Source organism: Ictidomys tridecemlineatus, chromosome 11 (genome assembly GCF_052094955.1).
Source record: "Ictidomys tridecemlineatus isolate mIctTri1 chromosome 11, mIctTri1.hap1, whole genome shotgun sequence".
NCBI lineage: Eukaryota > Metazoa > Chordata > Mammalia > Rodentia > Sciuridae > Ictidomys > Ictidomys tridecemlineatus.
Window position 1 is genome coordinate 10,945,440 of NC_135487.1, and position 21,413 is coordinate 10,966,852.

General features: G+C 44.4%; 1 protein-coding gene and 1 long non-coding RNA gene across 2 annotated transcripts in view; one reads left to right on the forward strand and one right to left on the reverse strand.

Moving 5' to 3' along the window:
• Sdhb (succinate dehydrogenase complex iron sulfur subunit B) overlaps positions 1-19,718 on the reverse strand; it is a 28,393-nt gene extending 8,675 nt beyond the window's left edge. The window contains exons 1-3 of the mRNA XM_005317511.5: positions 19,500-19,718; positions 10,959-11,086; positions 2,290-2,375 (exon numbers count right to left, since the gene is read on the reverse strand). Of these exons, the coding sequence (XP_005317568.2) occupies positions 2,290-2,375; positions 10,959-11,086; positions 19,500-19,571 (286 nt within the window). The 5' untranslated portion in view covers positions 19,572-19,718. The remainder of the gene's footprint in view (positions 1-2,289; positions 2,376-10,958; positions 11,087-19,499) is intronic.
• On the forward strand, positions 17,844-19,493 carry LOC144367897 (uncharacterized). The gene is made up of 3 exons (XR_013427470.1): positions 17,844-17,892; positions 18,799-18,918; positions 19,300-19,493. It is a non-coding gene; the product is annotated as an uncharacterized LOC144367897 (long non-coding RNA).
• Positions 19,719-21,413: the final 1,695 nt, after the last annotated feature.

Consider the following 21,413-nt stretch of genomic DNA (forward strand, 5'->3'; position numbering starts at 1 on the left):
ATCTCAAAGCTGAGGCCTTGCCACAGATCACCGAGTGAGCGCGCCCACTCTCTGTGCCACAACAGGCAGCGCAGTGGTGGCTCTGAGCTCTACCCCGCGTACTGACTGAACACTCACTTTTCAAGGAGAAGCAGAACGAGCTGAAGCAAAGCAAAGCAAAGCAAAATAAGATGCCGAGCCAGGCCAGGAGGTGCACGCCCACAATCCCAGCTACTCAGGAGGCTGAGGCAGGAGACAAGTTCGAGGCCAGCCTGGGCAACTTAGCAAGACCCTGTCTCAAAATAAAAAATAAAAGGGTCTGGGGATGTGGCTCAGTGATGGAGGGCCCCTGGGTTTAACCCCCCATCTCCACCACACACAAAATCACATGCCAACCAAGGACCTTGACAAGTGAGGTCTCTTAGCCTGGACTTATTTCCTATGACACTGACACTGGCTTTTTCTCTTGGGAAGGTCACATTAGGAAGAAAGCTAGCTCAGGCCCTTAAGTCCATGAAGCTAACCAACACCGTCTTGGTCATCTCAAGGTGAAGGCTCACCCTCATGGCCACACAACAAGCAGCACAGTGGTGGCAAGTGCTGGGAACCAGCTGCCTCTCGCTTTCCAAGCCCGGGTTTGGGATCTGGAACGCACCCCCAAGGCCCACGTGTTGGTCTGGTCTCCAGGGAAGAAGTGTTCAGAGGTGGGGCCCCAGGGACTGACTGGGGCACAAGGGCTCTAGCCGCTGTCTCTCACTTCCCACCGCCATGAGGTGGGTGATTTCCTCTGCCACTACCTTCCACTGTGATGTCGGCCTGGCCACAAGCTCAGAAACAGTGGAGTGAGATGACACGGACTGAAAATGTAAGCCAACAAGGATTTCATCCTTTTTCCTTTAAGCTGATTTTCTCAAATACTTCATTACAGTAACAAAAACTGACTAATGTACCCAGTGAGCACCGAGTGCACCCTGGGGTCTGATGGCCTTGGCTGACTCCTGTGTATCCTCAGAGAAGTCCCTTCACCTCATCTGTCTGTCAGGGTAAATAGCAACACTATCTCTTTGGTCACCTAAAGTGCACAGAACAGCTGGCTCACAGCCTGGCCCCTGTTCACCAGGGCAAGTCTTCACAGCACTGTGTGTAATTCTGGTCACATCTGAGAACCCTTTTAGTTCTCTTTGAGTCATTTCAAGTTTTACTCTAAAAAAATCTACATTTGTATGCCTATTATACTATCACTAGTAATCATATTTTTGTAATATATAGCCATTTTAAAGTAGGAAATGCTGGTGTTCCCACTGTCTTAACAGCTCCCATGGTACCAGCAGTACAAGTCACCAGACCAAGGGAGATGCTGCCCCAACAATCTAGAGCATGCCTGCCGGGCTTCTATTCTCGCGACTAAAAGGCTCAGGGGTCACTCCAGTCAAACTGGGCAGCACGAAATAACCACACAAGAGACACAAATACCTTTTTCTTTGGGGTCTCTGTGATGGCTCCTCTGACCTTAAGGGTCCGCAGAAAGAGAGAGAGCTAGAGCACGCACTGACCCCTTTTATGGAGGAGAAGCTATTCAAATGAGGCAAGGGGTCAGGTTTCAGGGGGCTGAGTATCTTCATGATGTCCACTGTCAGCAGGTTGACTGACACCTGGGTAGGCCACACCCAAGGGCACGGTAAGAGAGGGGGACACACACAAGGCACTACCATGGAAGATTCTACCCTAAACAGGGCAAGGGGTTATATTACAAAGGAACAGGTGAGCGTAGCTTCACCCATGGGGCTGTAACAAGACACCGACCCTCGCACCCAAGAAGGGTGCCACATTGCTGCGACTGAGAGCCTCAGCACCCAGCCGGGGAGTGTAACTCAGTCACATGTAAAGTTGGCCTCCCACACATGCCTACTGTGCACACACAATGATGGCAGCCAAGAGGACATGCATCACCCTGAGAGACAAGCGCAGGTGTGCACAGGCGTCAGCAGGAAGCCCGCCACCATTCCCTAAGCAGTGAGCTCGGCAGTGCGTGTGGCCAGTAGCACATGCCCCCTCATCCCTGAGGCGTGTGCAGCTAACAGAGACCATGCAACAGAAAGTTCCTGAGGGAAAGCGAACTCAGGAACTGGAACTTGCCCCAGGGTCTAAATTTCAATTCAGTTACATGAGAAAAGGAAAGGTGACATGCAGCAAGGTCATACGGCAGAGCAGCAACTGCTTCCGGGATGTCTCCATTGCTTCATGTCGGCCCAAACCCCTTGGGAGAGCCAGAACATAAATGTCGGGGCCTAACGGGAATTAAATGCTTACCTTCTCTGCATGACCTTCGGAAGGTCAAGGTAGAATCCATTTCATTCTTAATCTTGATTAAAGCATCCAATACCATGGGACCACATCTGACAATAGAAAAACCTCAGTTGTACTTATGAAAGTTCAAAACTCCCCAGCTGGTCATAACATGATCTGAGATACTTGGATATATTTATCATTCGTTTGACCTTCTCAGATCAGACAAAAATATTTTCACAATTTTATCTTTCATTTTTTTTTTTTTTTTGGATCAAACCCAGAGGTGCTGTACCCGAGCTATAGCCCAGCCCCTTTTTGTTTTTTACTTTGAGACAGGATGCCCAGGTTGGCCTTGAACTTGTGATGCTCCTGCCTCGCCTTCCAAGTACCTGGGATAATAGGGGTGCGCCACTGCACCCAGCCTTCTGCTTTCTTCTTCTTCTTCTCTTTTTTCTTTCTTTCTTTCTATCTATCTATCTATCTATCTATCTATCTATCTATCTATCTATCTATCTATCTATCTATCTATCTATCTATCTATCTATCGTTGTAGATGGACACGATACCTGAATTTTTACTATTTATTTATTTTTATGTGGTGCTGAGGATCAAACCCAATGCCTCACACATGCGAAGTATCACTGAGCTACAATCCCAGCACCCCTTCTGCCTTCTTTTAAGGAAATATTTTTAGATTAAATATTTTTAGAAATGAACTTTAATTTCCTTATTTTTCAGTGTATTTATAATATTGTACATAACTCTATATAATGTTAAGAACTCTTCTACTTTATAGGCCCAATTTACTTCCTGTTTCCAGCCCTTAAACTATGTCATATGCATTATATCTGTTATATAATGTTATAATTTTATTTTTAGTCACCATCAATTTTAATAAAATCCAATGTGTTTATCTATATATTTATTACATTTGGTGTTCTTCATACTTGAATTTCTACCTGTATTATTTTTCTTCAGTTTGAATAAATCTCCTATGTTTTTTTTTTTTTTTTTAAAGAGAGAGTGAGAGAGGAGAGAGAATTTTTAATATTTATTTTTTAGTTCTTGGCGGACACAACATCTTTGTTGGTATGTGGTGCTGAGGATCGAACCCGGGCCGCACGCATGCAAGGCGAGCGCGCTACCACTTGAGCCACATCCCCAGCCCTCCTATGTTTTTTTAAAATATATTTTTTAGGGCTGGGGATGTGGCTCAAGCGGTAGCGCGCTTGCCTGGCATGCATGCGGCACTGGGTTCGATCCTCAGCACTACATACCAACAAAGATGTTGTGTCCGCCAAAAACTAGACAATAAATATTTAAAAAAATATATATATATTTTTTAGTTGTAGATGGACACAATACCTTTATTTTATTTATTTTTACGAGGTGCTGAGGATAGATCCCAGGGTCTCACACATGCGAGGTGAGTGCCCCACCACTGAGCCACAACCCCAGCCCTCCTCCTATGTTTTATGGAGGGTAGATCTTCTGGTTCCGAAATCTTTCACTTTTTGTTTATTTGAAACTGTCTTCATTTTTTCATCTTGAAGGATCTTTTTTTTTTCCCCCGGTGGACACAACATCTTTATTTGTACGTGGTGGCTGAGGATTGAACCCAGGGCTGCACGCATGCCAGGCGAGCGAGCTACTGCTTGAGCCACATCCCCAGCCCCTTGAAGGATCTTTTTTTAAAAATTTATTCTAGTTATACATGACAGTAGAATGAATTTTAACACATCATACATAAGTGGAGTACAGTTACTCATTCTTCTGGTGGCACATGATGTAGAGTTACACAGGTTATGTAATTATACGCACATAGGGTAATGTCTGATTCATTCTACTATCATTCCTACTCCCATTGAAGACAAATTTCTGGCTATTTCTCTTTTAGCACTTGGGAGATGCCATGTCACTGTCTTTTGGCTTCTAGAGAATCTGATAAGTCAGCAATTGTTAATCTTATTTCCCTGAATGCAATGTGATATTTTTCTCTCGTTTTGGTCTTTGGCAATTTGGATATCATGGATCTGAGTGCAGTTTTCTATTTACCCTGTTTGGGATTAACTAAGCTTCTTAATATATAAATTGTCTTCTGCAAGCTTAGGAAGTTCTAGCTATCAATTGCCCATTCTTCTCTGTTATTTCTGGTACTCCAGTTACATGTATGTGACTTTTTAACACTGTTCTATAGACCGCTGAGGTGCTTTTCTTTTTTAAGTCTTTCTTCCTCTTAGGATTGGATAATTTCTTTTTATTTATTTGCAAGTTCAGTAAATCTCCCTACTGAGATTTACAATCTGCTACTAATGCCAACCAGAGAATTTTCTACTTCAGGTACTGTATTGTTTTAGTTCTGGATTTTCTATTTGGCCTTTTCAATAGTTCCATTTCTCTGCTGAGATTTCCCATCTCATTATGAGCTTTTTTTTTTTTTTTTTTTTTTAAGCTTAATTATACAATTCTTGTCTGCTAAATTCAACAACTGGGTTGCTTCCTGGCTGGTCTCCACCTATCATAACCAAGTCCCTAGACTAGGTGGCTTAAGCAACAAAAACTTCTTTTTTGTAGTTTTTGGGGCTGAAGTCTGAGATCAGGGTATGCCACAGTCAGCTTCTCATAAGGACATCTTCCTGGCTTGCAGATGGCCTTTCCTCAGTGTGTGCTTGGAGAGATAAGAAATCTCTCTCTTAATCTCTTCTTACAAGGGCGCCAATCTTAAGAGCTCCATCTTTACAGCCTTATCAAGCCCTGGTCACCTCTCAAATGGTTCATCTCCAATCACCATCACATTGGGGTGCAGGCCTTTAGTATGCGATTTTTTTTGTGCTGGGGATCAAACCCAGGGCCTTGTGCATGAGGCAAGCACCCTACCAACTGAGCTATGTCCCCAGCCCCAGTATGTGATTTTGGGAGACAAACATTCAGTCCCCAAGTCACCACTCATTATCTTTTTCTTAAATGAGTCATGTTTCACTGTTTCTTTGTACAGTTAGCAATTCTGAATTATGTGCTATGTCTTGTGAAAAATAGCTATAAGAGATATGTATTGTTTTTGATATGCGCGCGCACACACATATATATTTTATTGTTTTAACAGATAATTAATATGACTGAATTCAAAATCTGGGCAGAGTTCATGAACAAAATTTGGGGCTCCTTCTCCGTGGTTTTCCTCTTTTTAGGATTTCTCCATTCTCCAGTTGTGGTGAAATGTCCTCTGGTGGTCAAGCTACTGAATTTGTTTTCCGTTCTAGTTTTAGTTCTCATACTCCCCACGCCAGCTGGGCCTACTCTTGGGGCAAAAAGCATGTAACTCACCTAATGCCACTGCATTCTTCCAATGGTCAGCTCCCTACCTTGGAGTGCCCACTGCTGGTCACTTTCCAGTGCTCCTGGTAGTTGTTTCTGCTATTTTGTGCAGTACATAGTTGTTATTTGGAGTTAGTGTGATGAGAGCTACTATACCATAATTGGAAGTGAACCCAATCATTTTTTTTTTCCTAGTTGTAGCCACATACTATAAGATTTGATTTGCAATGTTTTTATTTTCTAAGTACTTGGAAACATTTTAAATTTTTTTCCCTTAATCAAATAGTTACTTGAAAGAATATGTTGTAAATTCTAGGCAGTTGGGATTTTGTTTTTAAATATGAATTCTTAATTTTATTGTATTATGGTCGGAAAATGTGGCTTGCACAATTTCCATTTCTTTGAATTTTGCTAAGGATTTTTAGTTGTTACATATTTGACAACTTTTGTCTATTTAAAAGAGTGCTACCAATTCTACCTCTTAATGAATTTATGTATTGACAGTCAAAAATATACTTTGGCAAGGCATGGTTGTGTACACCTGTAATCTTAGCAACTTGGGAGCTTGAAGCAGGAGGATCACAAATTTGACTCAACATAAAAAATAAAAAGGGCTGGGATGTGGCTCAGTGGTAAATCTTTTGCCACACTCAAGACAAATATACAGTTTTTCACTAGTATGGCTTCTCTGATGAGTAAGAAAGTCAGAGTTTTGTTAGAAGCTTCTTTCCACACTTGCTGGGGTTTCTCTCCAGGTGGGTTTTCCGGTGTCCAAGGAGATGAACAAATAGTCTGAAGCTCTGATGACACTGAAGGTATTTAAAAAGTTGTCCTCTGGTGTCAATTTTCTTGCAATGAGGACTGAACAGTGCTAGAAAGTTCTCCCATACTCAATGCATGTGCAAGGTTTCCTACTTATATCTCTCGTGGGTGATCAAGTTTAAGCTCACATTAAGGGTTTTCCAAACTTCAGGGCATCTGTGGTTTCTCCTTGGAGTGGCTGTTAGGGCAGCTTTCTGGGTAAGGCATTCTTATGCTTCCTATAACTACAGGCTCTCTGTTCCCCTCTGAAGTCTGAGCTCTCATCAAAGTCTGAGATTTATCTAGGCTTCTTCATCTTAATGAAGTCTCTGATGTGTAAATATTCTTCTTTGGGTAAGGGCAGGTTACTGGGGATTGAATCCAGCGGTGCTTTACCACTGAGTCACATCCCCAAGTCTTTTTAATTTAATTTTTTGTTTTGAGACAGGGTCTCACCAAGTTGCTAAGGCCAGCCTTGAACTTGTGATCCTCCTGCTTTAGCATCCCAAGTTGCTGGGATTACAGGTGTGCACCACCATGCCCAGCTATAAATACATTTTTTAGTAGAATTAACTTGTCTGGTCAAGACACCTGTGAGGCTTCTGATGCAGAGGAGGGCTGAACTCAAGGGCTTTCTCACCCACATTACAGCTACACGTTTTCTCACCAGTGGCTGAGCTCTGGGGAACCTTTTATCACATCACTGTATTTACAAGTGGCTCCAGAGTTCTCATTTTCTGTCCGGCAACAAAGTTCACACCTAGGAAGCCACTTTCACACGAGCCACTGAAGTGGTTTCTCTGCTATGTGAATTTTCTGATGTACAGTAAGGCCTGAGGTACAGCTAAACTTCTCATACTAAAATACTTAGAAGAATGAGTGTGGGTTGCCTGGTACCTATGAGGCTGGCACTCCTCATGCACTCCAAGCATCTACAGGGCTTCTCATCTGTGTGGACCCCGGTGCACAGTAAGGTCTGATTTCTGGCCAAAGCCTTTCTCATAGGCACCACACACATAGGGCTTCTCCTAGTACAAATTCTTTTATGTAATGAGGAAGGCTTAACAATGTTGGGAACTTTCCTCACTCTTATTACACTTTCAGGGCCTTTCAGCAGGATGAGTTCTCTGGTGGTTAAGAAGATCTGATTTCCCACTAAAAGCCTGTCACAATCCAGACACTTAAGTGGTTTCTCATGATGTGAGAGCGTCAGTGCCTTAGGAAGTGAGTATCTGGACTAAAGCATTTATAACACTCGCTACGCAGATATAGGTTCTCCCTGTGTGACTTCACTAGTGGACAAGCAGAGCTCTGACCAAAATTCCGGCCACAAACGTCACATGTACAGAGCTCTTCTCACATCTGCTGCATTTATAAGGTTTCTCATGCTGTGGATCCTCTGGTGGAAAACAAGTGCTGAACTCTGGAGGAAGGTTCCTTCCCAGGGTAGGTATCTTATACGCAGAAGCTCCGTTTCACACAAGTTTCATGATCCAGGCACTGGCACACCTGCTATCTATTCGAGTAGTCTGATGCACATGAATAAAGTCCTTCCACTCTGAGGGCATCCTTGGACACCCTTTCCTTCCAACTCTCTTCTGAAGTGTACCTTTTCTATGGCCCCCTCCAATGGAGATTTCCACTGGTCTTCTTGTCACATTGTTGCCTTTGAAGCCATCTTCTTGATGAGAACTAGGAAAGTACACCTGTTCTGTGCCTTTCAGTCTCAAGCAGTTCACCTTTTCGAATTTCCAGCGTCCTGTACGTGGATTCCTTATTTGGTATTTTCAAGCCAAGGAAGCCTCAAGTCTGGCTTCCTTTTGGCTCCAAAACGTCTCCAGGCCAGGTCCACTCCCCACACTCAGCTCTCCCTCTCCTGCCTGGTGCTGTCCCTGGGCCTTGGAGGGCACTTCCAAGGACCCACTGGTTCACTGCGACCCCAGGCTCCATGGTGGGACCCCCACATCCAGATGGAAGGAGAAGTCTGGGAGGCTGCGAAGAGCTGGGGCCATTCCGGCTGCACTGTCCACGAGGGCCACACCTTCACTTCATATTTTATTTTTTTATTTTTAGAAATGAAAACTTAATTTTACTATAGACACGTCAATATTTTTAAATTGGTACAATTAGCATGCAAAGCGTTTCTATTCAAATAAGTAAAAGAAAAAATTAAAAATCTCCCAAATAGTAAGTACAACAAGATAAATGGAGAATATTAAACATAAAAAAAATACCAGCCGGGTGTTAGGGCCTTACCTGCAATCCCAGCAACTCAGGAGGCTGAGGCTGGAGAATAGCTATTTCTAAGCCAAAGTGCCAAAAACCAAACCAAACCAACCAAACAAAAAAACCCAAAGGTAAACCCAGCTTCTACTAGTACTCAATGACATGTTATCACATCATATATTTTTTAAATTGGTTTTTTTCTATATTATTTTTATTCTTTGTAGGATTCCTAGTTACCTTTTTAAAAAATTGGTGTTATAATTATACACAATAGTGGGATTTGCTGGTTACATTTTTTAATTGTCTTTTTAAAAAAAATTTGTTCTTTTTAGTTATACACGACACTAGAACATATATATATATATATATATATATATATATATATATATTTTTTTTTTTTTTTTTTGACCAGGGATTGAACTCAGAGGCACTCGACCACTGAGCACATCCCAAGCCCTATTTTGCTGAGGCTGGCTTTGAACTCTCTATCCTCCTGCCTCAGCCTCCTGAGCCTCTGAGATTACAGGCATGTGCCACCATGCCCGGCAGTAGAATGTATTTTGACATATCAGACACACATGGAGTCTAACTTCCCATTCTTGTGGTTGTAATGATGGAGTACACTGATCATGTATTCACATATGAACACAGGAAAGTCATGTCCGGTTCACTGTACTGACTTGGTTACATACTCATAATGGACACAATAGAACAATGTAATTTGGTCAGTTTTGTTCCAGGATGTTTTCTTTTCCTCCTTCCTCCTCCTGGTCCCCTCCTCTAGTCTACTGGTCTCCTTTTTTCCTGTGGCTTCCACATGAGAGAAAACACATAACCCTGAACTTTTCTGAGTTGGCTTATTTTGTTTAACATAACGTTTTTAAGTTCCATCCATTTTCCTGCAAATGACATAATTCCATCCTTCTTTATGGCTGAATAAAACTCCATTATGTACATATACCACATTTTCTTAATCTGTTCATCCACTATGAACACCTAGGCTGGTTCCACAATATGGCTCCTATAAATTGTGACACTTTGATTTTAGTCTGATGAGACCCATACCTGTCTTTTGACCCATAAAACTGTAAGATAACATATTTATGTTGTTTAAAGCCACTGAGTTTGGTGTTGTTGTCTCCAATAGCCATAGAAAACCCCACAGGTCCAGATTTTTTTTTTTTTTTTTTTTTTGTATCAGGGGGGTTGAACCCATGGGCATTCAACCACTGAACCACATTCCAAGCCATTTTTATTTTTATTTTAAGACAGAGTGTTGCTGGGGCCGGGGTTGTGGCTCAGTGGTGGAGCGCTTGCCTAGCATGTGTGAAGCACTGGGTTTGATCCTCGTCATCATATAAAAATAAACAAATAAAATAAAATAAAGGGGGGCTGGGGATGTGGCTCAAGCGGTAGCGCGCTCGCCTGGTATGCGCGCGACCCAGGTTCGATCCTCAGCACCACATACCAACAAAGATGTTGTGTCTGCCGAGAACTGAAAAATAAATATTAAAAATTCTCACTCTCTCTCTCTCCTCTCTCACTCTCTCTTAAAAAAAAAATAAAGGTATTGTGTCCATCTACAACTTAAAAATAATTATTAAAAAAGAGCGTTGCTAAGTACTGAAGCTAGCTTTGAACCTGCAGTCCTCTCTTGCCTTACTCCCCTGAGCTATTGGGATTACAGGCATGCGCCACTGTGCCTAGACCATATCATTGTTAATATTCTAACCACACCTACTACAATTCCAGCTGCACTTATATTACCAATTTCTCAGTTTACCATTACTATAGACTACACAAGCCCAGAAAGATGAATTATAACCAGCACATTTATATTTTTAAAATTGGTAATATGCTAATTCAAACACTATGCAAAGAGTCAATTGTACCAGTATTCCTAGAAAGTTGTTAACATTTTAATTTGAGGGAAGAAAACTTTTTGCAAAGGTTAGATTTCTTGCTAGTTATCTTTTTGAAACAGGTACTTACCTCATTCTTGGTTTTTACTGTGTTGTTGTTGTTGTTGTGCTAGAACTCAAATCTAGGGTCTCATGCATGCGGTCAAGTGCTTGACCACTGCGCCATAACATGCTGCCTCCTCAATTCTTGTTTTAAAAATAGATGATAGATTTTGGAGGTGTCTGATATCAAAATTTTAAGTCCTCAAGGTGTGAAAAACATGTTCCTGAACCAAATCAAGAGTTCTCTTTTGGAATGATGGTACAGATCAGAGTGTGTACTTAGCACATATGAGGTCCTGGGTTTAGTATCCAGCCCTACTAAAAACACAACCAAAACCAATCCCTTTCCTCCATCAAATACCTAGCAAGCATAGAGATACTCACTTGTTCAGATCAATTTCATAAGTCTGCATGTGAGGTTTATCTCCGGTCTTGTCAGGGTCCCATCGATAGATGGCAAATTTCTTAATTCGAGGAACTACGGCTGCAGCTGTCTGGGCCCCTCGGCAGGCCTCAAATTTAAAATGTTCATAGGAAGCGGGAAAGAAAAAGCAAGATAATTCAATTTAGCTGTCACAATAAACTACAGCACTGAATCTAAATCCACATATCACTCATACACAGCCTTCTTGAGAAAGGCACCGTTATCCAACATCCCAAGCACCTGTGATATACCAGGCATGGTGCTAGGGGCAGGGGACAGAGCACTTATTAAAACAGCGAAAGCTACTGGGCGGAGTGATGCACACCTGCGATCCCATCTACTTGGGAGACAGAGGCAGGAGCAACTTGAGAGTGAGACCTTGTCTTAAAATAAAATTTTAACAAAAGGGCTGAGGACATCACTCTGAGGCAGAATGCTCCTGGGTTCAACTGCTAGTACTTCCAAAAAAACCCCAAAACAAACAAAACCCAAACACCTTTATCTTCATTGAACTTTGGCTTTGTAGTGAACAAATGTGAAATGAATATTCACAGGAAAGTGTAAAGTGTGATCCTACAGGGAGCCCTGGGGATATGGGAGGGACTTAAACCAGTGTAACAGATCAGAAAAGCCTCATCAAATGATGTTTAAGCACAGATGGGATTAGGAGAAAGGGGCGCTCTGGCTGAGGGAATGGCACACCTGAAGGCCTGAAGTGGGGAGTACAGTGCAGTATGAGGAGCAGAAGGCTGGTGGCCTGGGGAAGGACGGGGAGTGGCAGATGTGAGGAAGTAAAACTTTTTTCTTGTAAATACCAGAGACTGAATCCAATGGCACTAAATCACTGAGCCACATTTCCAGCCCTTTTTGAGACAGGGTCTTGCAAAGTTGATGAGGTTGGCCTTGAACTTATGATCCTCCTGCCTCAGCCTCCCCAGCTGCTGGGATTAAGGCATGTGCCACTATGCCCAGCCTTAGGCTGAATTTTCATTTTATCCTAAGAGCAATGAGAAGCCAGCAAAACTTTTTATTCAAGACAGTGACATAATCAACTTTTTTTTTTAAAAAAGATATCACAAAATTCTGAAAGTAGAATTTGTCAGGTTAGACCTGGAGAAGCTAGTGAGAAAGCTACTGCAGTTATCAAGACAAGATGCTGGAGTTTTAAAACTCAGTAGCTAAGCTGTCCCCAATCTGCAGTGCTTGAAACTCTCCCATTTAAGCAGAGGCCACATTAAGTTTTGCTGAGTTTATGCTACAGGGCTAGGGAGGGGAGGGGAGGATCTTGTCAGTCCCACTATCAATTATAAATTGAATCCTCAATTTGTTTTTTAAAAAATGCAGATTATACTTTAGGCCAGCTAATTCTTTCATAAACTGTCAAAAAAAGTAGAAATTCCAAAGGTTAACTTATTACAAAAAATAAAAAGATATTTGCTATTTGCTGGTAAAGCCTCCAATTAACTAAAGTTAATTTGAAAACATGAATTTCAGCTTTCAGTATGAAAGAAGAAAAAGTATAAAGAAAAAGTGAAAATGAAAGCTAGGTTTTACCTTATCACAAAACTGGTTAATTCACTAACAAAAGGAAAGTTGTGTCTAGAAAGGTACATTTTTCACTAGGAATCCCATTTAATAAGACATGATGCCACCTTGTGGTATTTAACAGGAAGTAAAAAGAGGAAAGAACAGAAAAGAATAGCTCCAGCCAACCTTATTTTCTTTCCTTGTGGTCCGGGGGATTGAACCAGGGGCTTACATATGCTAGGCAAGGCGCTTCCACTGGGCTGTATCCCAGCCCCCCAAGCCAATTCTGCTTGCTTATTTGCCCTTAGCCTTTTTTTTTTTTTAAGAGAGAGTGAGAGAGGAGAGAGGGGGGGAGGGAGAGAGGAGAGAGAGAGAGAGAGAGAGAGAGAGAGAGAGAGAGAGAGAGAGAGAATTTTTAACATTTATTTCTTAGTTCTTGGCGGACACAACATCTTTGTTGGTATGTGGTGCTGAGGATCCAACCCGGGCCGCACGCATGCCAGATGAGCGCGCTACCGCCGGAGCCACATTTCCAGCCCTGCCCTTAGCCTTTTGCTTTGGTTAGATTTACTAAGGCATAATTTAATTCATTCTTATAAAATTCACCAATTTTGAGTGTACAATTTGATGGGTTTTGACAAAGTAATATAACTACCAAATTGTAGAGCACAGTGGTGCACACCTGTAAACCCTGTGACGCAGGAGGCTGAGGCAGGAGGACTGCATGTTCAAAGCTGCAGCAACTTAGCGAGGCCCTAGGTAACTTAGGGAGACCCTGTCTCAAAATAAAAAATAAAAAGAGCTGGGAATGTGGCTCAGTGGTTAAGCATCCCTGGATTCAATCCCTGGTACCAATAAACAATATATATATATAAAATAAATATATATATAAATAAATATATATATTTTTTAAAGCACTGGGATGTGGCTCAGAAGAGCACTTGCCTAGCATGTGGGAGGTCCTGAGTTGATCCTCAGTTCCATGAAACCCCCATAGAGATTAAACCCAGGACTTTTCACGTGCTGCCATCACCCAATCAGTAAGATGCTAAGCAGTACCTGGCTCAGGCACTTTCATTCTTTTTTTGATACCAGGGATTGAACTCAGGGACGCTTGACGCTGAGGCACATCCCCAGACCTATTTTGTATTTATTAAGAGACAGGGTCTCACTGAGTTGCCTGGTGCCTTGCTTTTGCTGAGGCTCGCTTTGAACTCCCGATCCTCCTGCCTCAGCCTTCCAAGCCGCTGGAATTACAGATGTGTGTCACCGCGCCCAGCCATTTTTAAAAAATATACTTTTTACTTGTAGATGAACACAATACCTTTATTTTATTTGTTTGTCTATATATTTATTTATTCATATGTGGTGTGAGGATCAAACCCAGTGCCTCACACATCTAGGCAAGTGCTCTACCACTGTAGTGACAGCCCCAGCCCCACACTTTTAATCATTTATTTGTTCATGATATAATTATTAAGTATCTACTATGTTCCAGGGACTATTCTGGTCGTTGGGAATGAAGTACAAAACAGACACACATTCCAACTTCACAGAGTTTACACAGTGACTAGGGGAGGGATCCACAAAATCTACAGTACATCAGGCTGCGACAAGAGCACAGAAAACAGGAAAACAGGAAGGGGTACGGGGTCCTGGCTGTGAGGCTACAATTCTAAATAAGGTGGCCATGAAAGACTTCACCCAAAAGATGTACCTTAAAAGGTGGCAGTTAAAAAAAAAAAAAAGAGATGACAGTTTAGACCTGAAGGTGAAGAGGCTAATCAAAGACACATCTAGGGGATGAGCAAATCAGGCATAGCAGACATTGAGTACAAAGTCCAAGGTCGGAACAGGTTGGAGGAGCAACAGGCTAGTTTAGGGTGTGGGAGGCCGCCATGTCATGTGACCAGTATTTTTCCTCTCCTGATTGGTTGAGTTGCTGTCGGTCTTCCCCCCACCACCATCCCATGATTCGGCTAAGTAGCCGAAGACGGTAGCCCCGATCTTAAGGGTAGAAATAATGCAACCAGATATGCCTTCCTGCAGCCCCATGGGTCGAGCTATGCTCGCCTGTTCCTTTGTGATATTAACCCCTTGCCCTGTTTGGGATAGAATGTTCCATGGAAACGCCCTTTATGTGTCCCCTTCTAATACTCTGCCCTTGGGTGTGGCCTTCCTAGATGTCAGTCAACCTGCTGATAGCAAATGAGGCTAGACTCAGCCCCTTGAAAACTGACCTCTGGCCTCATTTGAATGGTGGCTTCTCCTCAATAAAAGGGGTCAGCGTGTGTGTGTGTGTGTGTGTGTGTGTGTGTGTGTGTGTGTGTGTGTGTATGTGTGTGTGTTCTCTCTCTCTTTCTGTGGACCCTTAAGGTCAGAAGGTCAGAGGAGCCGTCACAGCCCCCCCAAAGAAAAAAGTATTTCTGTCTCTTGTTATTTAGCGCAGCCCAGTTCCCCTGAAGTGACCCCTGAGTGTTTTAGTCCTGTGTAACACGGCAGGTGATGTCCCTGGGGGGCAGGTTTGAGTGTTTAAGTCACTGGGAACAGTAGGGCAAACGAGGTGAGTGACAGGGACAAATACAGACAAGATCAGGCAGTTAATGGGGGGCCTGTAGGGATGCTGGCTTCTATCATGAGCAAGATAAGAAGCTATTAGAAAGTTCTGAGCAGAGAGATCACACTATCAGACCTAAATTTTGGAAAGATCATTTTGGCTACTATTTTGAAAATTAACCATAGAGGAGCAAAGATGGAAGTAAGATAGGGAGAAGATGTAAAATTCAGCCAAGAGACCATGGTGGAAAAGACCAGGTCAGCAGCTGTAGGGTGCTGAGAAGTCAGTTTAGCACAGAGCTGACTGAATTTGTTCACAGACTGGGGGTGAGGAATAGTTATGGGTTTAAGCAGAAGAACTGAGCTGCATACCAGCTGAGATTCAAGGAGCAGGCAGATGTGTGTGGTAGGAAGGGAGCAAGACTGGAAGAGGAAGTTCCAGATGTACTATTAGATGTACATGTGGAGATTCGAGAACATAACCCAGTGGCCACCTGCAACTGGAGATCTGGGCCCAGGTCAGGGCTGGAGACATAAATTTGGGAGTTATCGCCAAATATAGGCAGGTTGTATCTATAAAGTCCAAGAAAGGATCTATAGAGAAGAGGCCTAAAGGCTGAGCTCTATGGTCAGAGGTTGGGTGATGACGGGAAATCAGCAAAAGGAGACAGAAAGAGAGCCAAACTGGGCGAGGTGGTGCAACCTGTAATCCCAGCTACTTAGTAGGCGAAGATAGGAGGATCACAAGCTTGAGGCCAGCCTCAGCAATTTAGTGAGACTCAGTATCAAAAAAAAAAAGGGGGGGGGATAGGGGAGGGTTTTCTCAGTGGCCCTGAGTTCCATCCCCAATACCACAAGAAGGAAAGAAGAGGGGCTGGGGATGTGGATGTGGCTCAAGCGGTGGCGCGATCGCCTGGCATGCGTGCGGCCCGGGTTCGATCCTCAGCACCACATACAAACAAGGATGTTGTGTCTGCCAACTAAAAACTAAATATTAAAAAAAAAATTTTCTCTCTCTTTAAAAAAAAAAAAAAGAAGGAAAGAAGAATGAATGCAAACACACAACAAACAAAACCCAGAGACTGGGAGCCAGGTGCAAAAGTGTTTTGTTTTTTTAAATTTGTTTTTAGTTGTCAAAGGACTTTTACTTGTTTATTTATTTATATGTGGTGTTGAGAATCGAACCCAGGGCCTCACACACGCTAGGCAAACGCTCTACCACTCAGTCACAACCCCAGTCTTGTTTAGCATGTGTGAGGACCTGGGTTCGATCCTCAGGATCACATTAAAAATAAACAAAATAAAGTTGTAGTTGTGTCACAACTAAAAAATATTAAAAAAAAAAAAAAAAAAGCTTGGAGTCCAAAAATATTTGAATTTGAATTCTGGTTCCAGTAGTTACTCCAGGCTGGTAGCTAGACAGATACACACACACACACACACACGGGAGAAATCGCAGCATGCCTCTGGGCTGAGGCTAATGTTCTGACAGAGGACAAACTGATCATGCAGGAAAGGGGAGAATTACTAGAGGGGCACCTCTTAATAAATGAGAAAGGACAGGGTCTGGGAAGGTGTGAGGGGCTAGCCAGAGGAGTGCTGCTAGTTCTGCCACGGTGACAGGAGGAAAGGGCATATGTGGGCAGAGGCAGGGAAGTGGGCCAGAGCGTGAGGTTACCTTCCCAGCAATTTCTACTACAAACCCACAAGGGGAGAAGACCGAAACCATTTCTACCTTCATCTGAAAGACCAGTGACTATTTAAGGCAGAGAGTACATTTCTAGAGAATCTTGGGCGAGATTAACTTCATAGTTTACAATTTAAGCAAGGTAATCAACAACTGGACTGAAACGGACTGTGGAGGAGGATGAATTCTGGATCACACTGAAGGTTGGTTGCTGTTCCTCTAGGAAAGCTTCCTCAGGGAGCAGGCCTGGAGAGGTGGGCAGAACAGATAATGATGTGGAAGCAGAAGAAGGCGGCTGGGAAATGGAGAGGAGGAAGGCAAGGAGGTCTGAATGTTGATAAGCCTGCGTAAAACACAAGGTGCAGGCTTATTTCTGAAATGTGAGTGGCACTGGATCAAATCCAAGCTTTACCACCTGCTAGCTTTGTATTTTCCAGCAAATTAACTTCTCTGATTCTAGCTCCTCCTCTATAAAGAGGAGGGTAGTATTAATATCCACATAAAATAAGTGTGGGGGGGTCAAGCTCCTAGCACAGCCTAGAAAATAATTTCTGCTATTCAATATTGACAACATTTTCAGACTTTGCATTATTCTGACTGGCAGATAAGTATCCTAAGCCCTGCCAGTTCTAGGAGCAATGAGATGCACAGGTGGTTCCTGCCCTACAGGAGTTCATAGTCTAGATGAAGAAATAAGGCAACACTAACAACAGTTAATATATTACAGTTCAACACAGGCAGAGTTGTGGTTCAGTGGGACACACTACACAAAAATGAGATTCAGACCTAAACCTGAGACCCACAGAAACATATCAAGCTCATTACTGGATTCTTCTGAGGTGGCTTTTGTAAGTATAAATGTGCACTTCTACAAGGGGAGAGACCTATTCTATTTCTGTTGAGGGGGCAGTGCAAAGGTGTCATCTGAATCACAACACTGACCTATGAAACGGGCCTTTTCTATAGTCCCTGGGCGGAAGAAGAGCCTGAGCTTTTGAACTCACTCTCATTGGCAGGGCTCTCAAAACTTAACTGCTTCCTCAGCAACTATAAAAGGAACATAGTAAACAAGATCATTCTGAATCATCAATTAAAGGCTCAGAAGACATAGGCCCGAGGCTCTGGTAGGCATCCTTTTTCCCTAACCCTCCTTTTCAGAAAGAAGATGTGAAGAGTGAATGACTTGCCCAAGTTCACATAGAGCACAGGCAACATGTACTACCTGCGCAGCCACCGCAGGCACTTGAGAGAGCTTGTCACACAAATGCAAGAGGGGGAAAAAACTATCATTTCTTGTACACTATGAGCCATGATCTATGCTAAGGAGTTTTTCAGGTATTATGTTAACCAACTGGCCTAGATTTACAAGTTCTTGGCAGTCATATTTTTGGCAAATAAAACTGGAGCCCCAGGCTGGGGATATAGCTCAGCTGGTAGAGTGCTTGCTTGCCTTGCATGTACAAGGCCCTGGGTTCAATCCCCAACACGACCCAAAACAAAACACACAAACAAACTGGGCTCTCAAATATTTTTTTAATATTTATTTTTTAGTTTTGGGTGGACACAATATCTTTATTTTACTTTTATGTGGTGTTGAGGATTGAACCCAGTGCTTCATGCATGATAGGCAAGCACTCTACAAGTGAATCACAGCCTCAGACTTCTGAGCCACAGCCTCAGCCCTCAAATCTTTAAAAAGTTTTCTAATCTTTAAAAAGGAGTTAATAGATCTTGTTGCATAACTTTTTTTGTCGTGGTTGTCGTACTAGGGATCGAACCCATGGGTGCTTAACCACTGAGCCACATTCCCCGTCCTTTTTATTTTTACTTTGAGACAGGGTCTCACTAAGCTGCCCAGGCTGGCCTGGAAACTTCGATCGTCTAGCCTCAGCCTCCTGAGTTGCTAGGGGTACAGATGTGCCACCACACCTGCAGTACTGAGGTGTTGAGACTTGTGATCTGTAAATCATTCGCTCCTTATGTAACACATAGGGGCGATTTCCCTTCCCCTTCTCCCATTCGGAATGCAGATCAGAAGTGTGCAGTTCCATGACGATACAGGGGCGCGGGAAAACCTGTCGCTGCACACGTAAACGAGAACACCTTTAAGCTCTTCACCACCGTTATCTCATGCCAACCCCGCGGGGCAGGTACTGTTATGCACCCTTTGCAGGCAAATAAACTCCTGGGTGCCACTGCTTTAAGGAACTTGGTTCAATAAAGGGAAGGGAGACCCGGTTTCCGTCCCCCGGCTGGCGGTGCATTTCCCTCCACCGTCCACCCGACCTCTCCCCACAATCGCCGTCTGGTCTCTCTTTACACCTCGCCAAGCACCTTCTACCCTGAGCGGCTTCCCAGTTCCCACCCCGACTCTCCGCAGGTCGCTCTTTCCCACGGAGGCTGTAGTTTGGTAGCAGCAAAAGGGTTTGGAGTCCAAATATTTGAATTAAATTCTGGTTCCAACGGTGGCTCGCCTGCCATGTGACCTTGAGCAATTCAAGTCCCTTCTTTGAACTTTTTTCCTTCCACAGCTCTAAAAAGTCGACTCCGCCCTGACACCAGCTGTCGGGAGGCGCAGCGTAGCGGGCAGCGACGCGCCCCGCCGAAATCAAAACCCGCGCAGGTGGGCGGAGGTCCTGCCCTGGCCGCCTCCACCTCCCCGCGGCCCCCTCAATTCCGGGAGGCCTCGGCAACTCTCCCGCCTCTCCACTCCCGCGGGACCCAGGCTCACCTGCAGGCACGCTCCGCCGAGCGCGGTGGCCGGGAACCGGCGCCTCAAGGAGACCGCGACCACCGCCGCCATCTTGGCTCCTGACGTCAGCCCCACCCCTTAACCCCGAGGTCGCTCTCTGCCGACGTCCCGTCGAACACCGCGGCGCAGAGCCGGCGTCCCCCGTGGACCCGCTAGCCGCGCGGGAGCCACCGAGTTGGAGGCGGTTTCGGATCCCGGCGGGAGGAGGGAAGGCGGAGCAAGGCAAAGCGAGCGTGCGCAGTAGCGGCCAGCAAGACGCATGCTCATTTGGCCTCCGGCTCCTAAGGTGACCTTCCCGGAGGGAGGGGGAGGAGTCAGAGGGAGGGCGGCACAAAGGGGGTGGGGCTTAGACCCAAAAGGGGCGGAGCCATCCAATTTGAATTCTGGCCTTGATTAAACTCCTTTCTTCCTGAGAATTTGTTAAAATTGCCACTCATCTCTGACTGTTCAGATTTTAGCACTGAGACTAGAGAACCCCTCGGTCCCGGGCAAATTGGGACAGTGAATGAATGATTACAAAGACGACTGGCAAAGGTGTCGTTCGTTCATTCATAAGTTTGCAAGAAGCACCTGCTATGTGGCCTGCGCCAGGCGCTCTGGGATGCTACAGCGAGTGAGCAAGCCACTTACTAAATTCCCTCTCCACTGGCGGAGATGGACAAGTGACGGGACAGTTAGAGTTCACTGCGCTCTGCTCTCTACAGTAGGGGTGCGCTCGGGGCAGGGCACCCTGTCCTTGGTGCGCCAGAATGACTTCAATCATGCGTCAAACATTAGCCATTGGGGCTGGGATTGTGGCTCAGCTGTAGAGCGCCCGCCTAGCCCGGGCGGGACCCGGTTCGATCCTCAGCACCACATACAAATAAAGGCCTTGTGTTGTGTCCATCTACACCTAAAAAATAAATATTAAAAAAAAAAAACATGATCCATCCTCTCAATGCCCACAACAATCCTATAACTGAGGTTTTTTGTTTTGTTTTGTTTTTTAAGTTGCCATTTAGTCAAGGGAGCTGCTTCTTCCAGCGCCCTTCCTGCATCTTCTCAGAGTCTGATTTGGGGACTTGATTAGCTGGAGTGGGCGTGGCCTCGGTGCTGGGGTGGGCGTCACTTGGTGTCGTCCCAAGCATCTGTGTGGGTTGATGCCTTTCTAGGTCCTGGTGTTTCCCAGGGGTGGTGTCTTTCCCTCTTTATCCACTTTATTTGCTAAAGACAAGGCACCATCTTATAGTCTTTGGCTTCCATGCTCACAGCTCATTTCTCCACTGGAGAAATTAAGATGGCCAGAAGAATTGTTGGCATGGGGTTAAATTTTTGGAGTCCTGGACTGGAACCAGGCTATTCTGCCCATGTGACTTTATTAAAGTGGGGGGGCGGTGCAGTGAGACCCCCAGCTCACCCTGAGTCTTCCCCTCAAGGCTTTGTGACCTTGGACAAGGTCATCTTTCCTTACCTGAATCATTAGGGTGTTGGCCAAGTGATTTAAGATTCTGTGATTTGAATGGCTGCTTTGGGGGAACGGGTGATGAGGCAGAGGTCATCCTGTCCTTTCTGAAGGACGGGCCCAGCACTGGAACAGGCTTCTCCAGTTTGCCCCATGGGTTGAAATGGGTGCCCAAATTGGCTGAATCCTGGAAGACTGTCACCTCCCTCTGCTCCTTGCGAGGTGAAGGAAGAATGTGCGTGGGATATATTTCTAGAGATTTCATCCTCGAGGCAGAATCAGGGCTTTTCATCTGAAGGCAGGGGCCACCCCCTAGATAAACTACCCTTTTGCTTTGTGCAGGTCACCTTGGCAAAACATTCTGGGCCAGCAGAAGTGAGACCTTGATTTATGGAGGGGCACTTCGTGCCAATGGGCCCGAGCACCCTGCAGTCACATCATTCCTGAGCTTC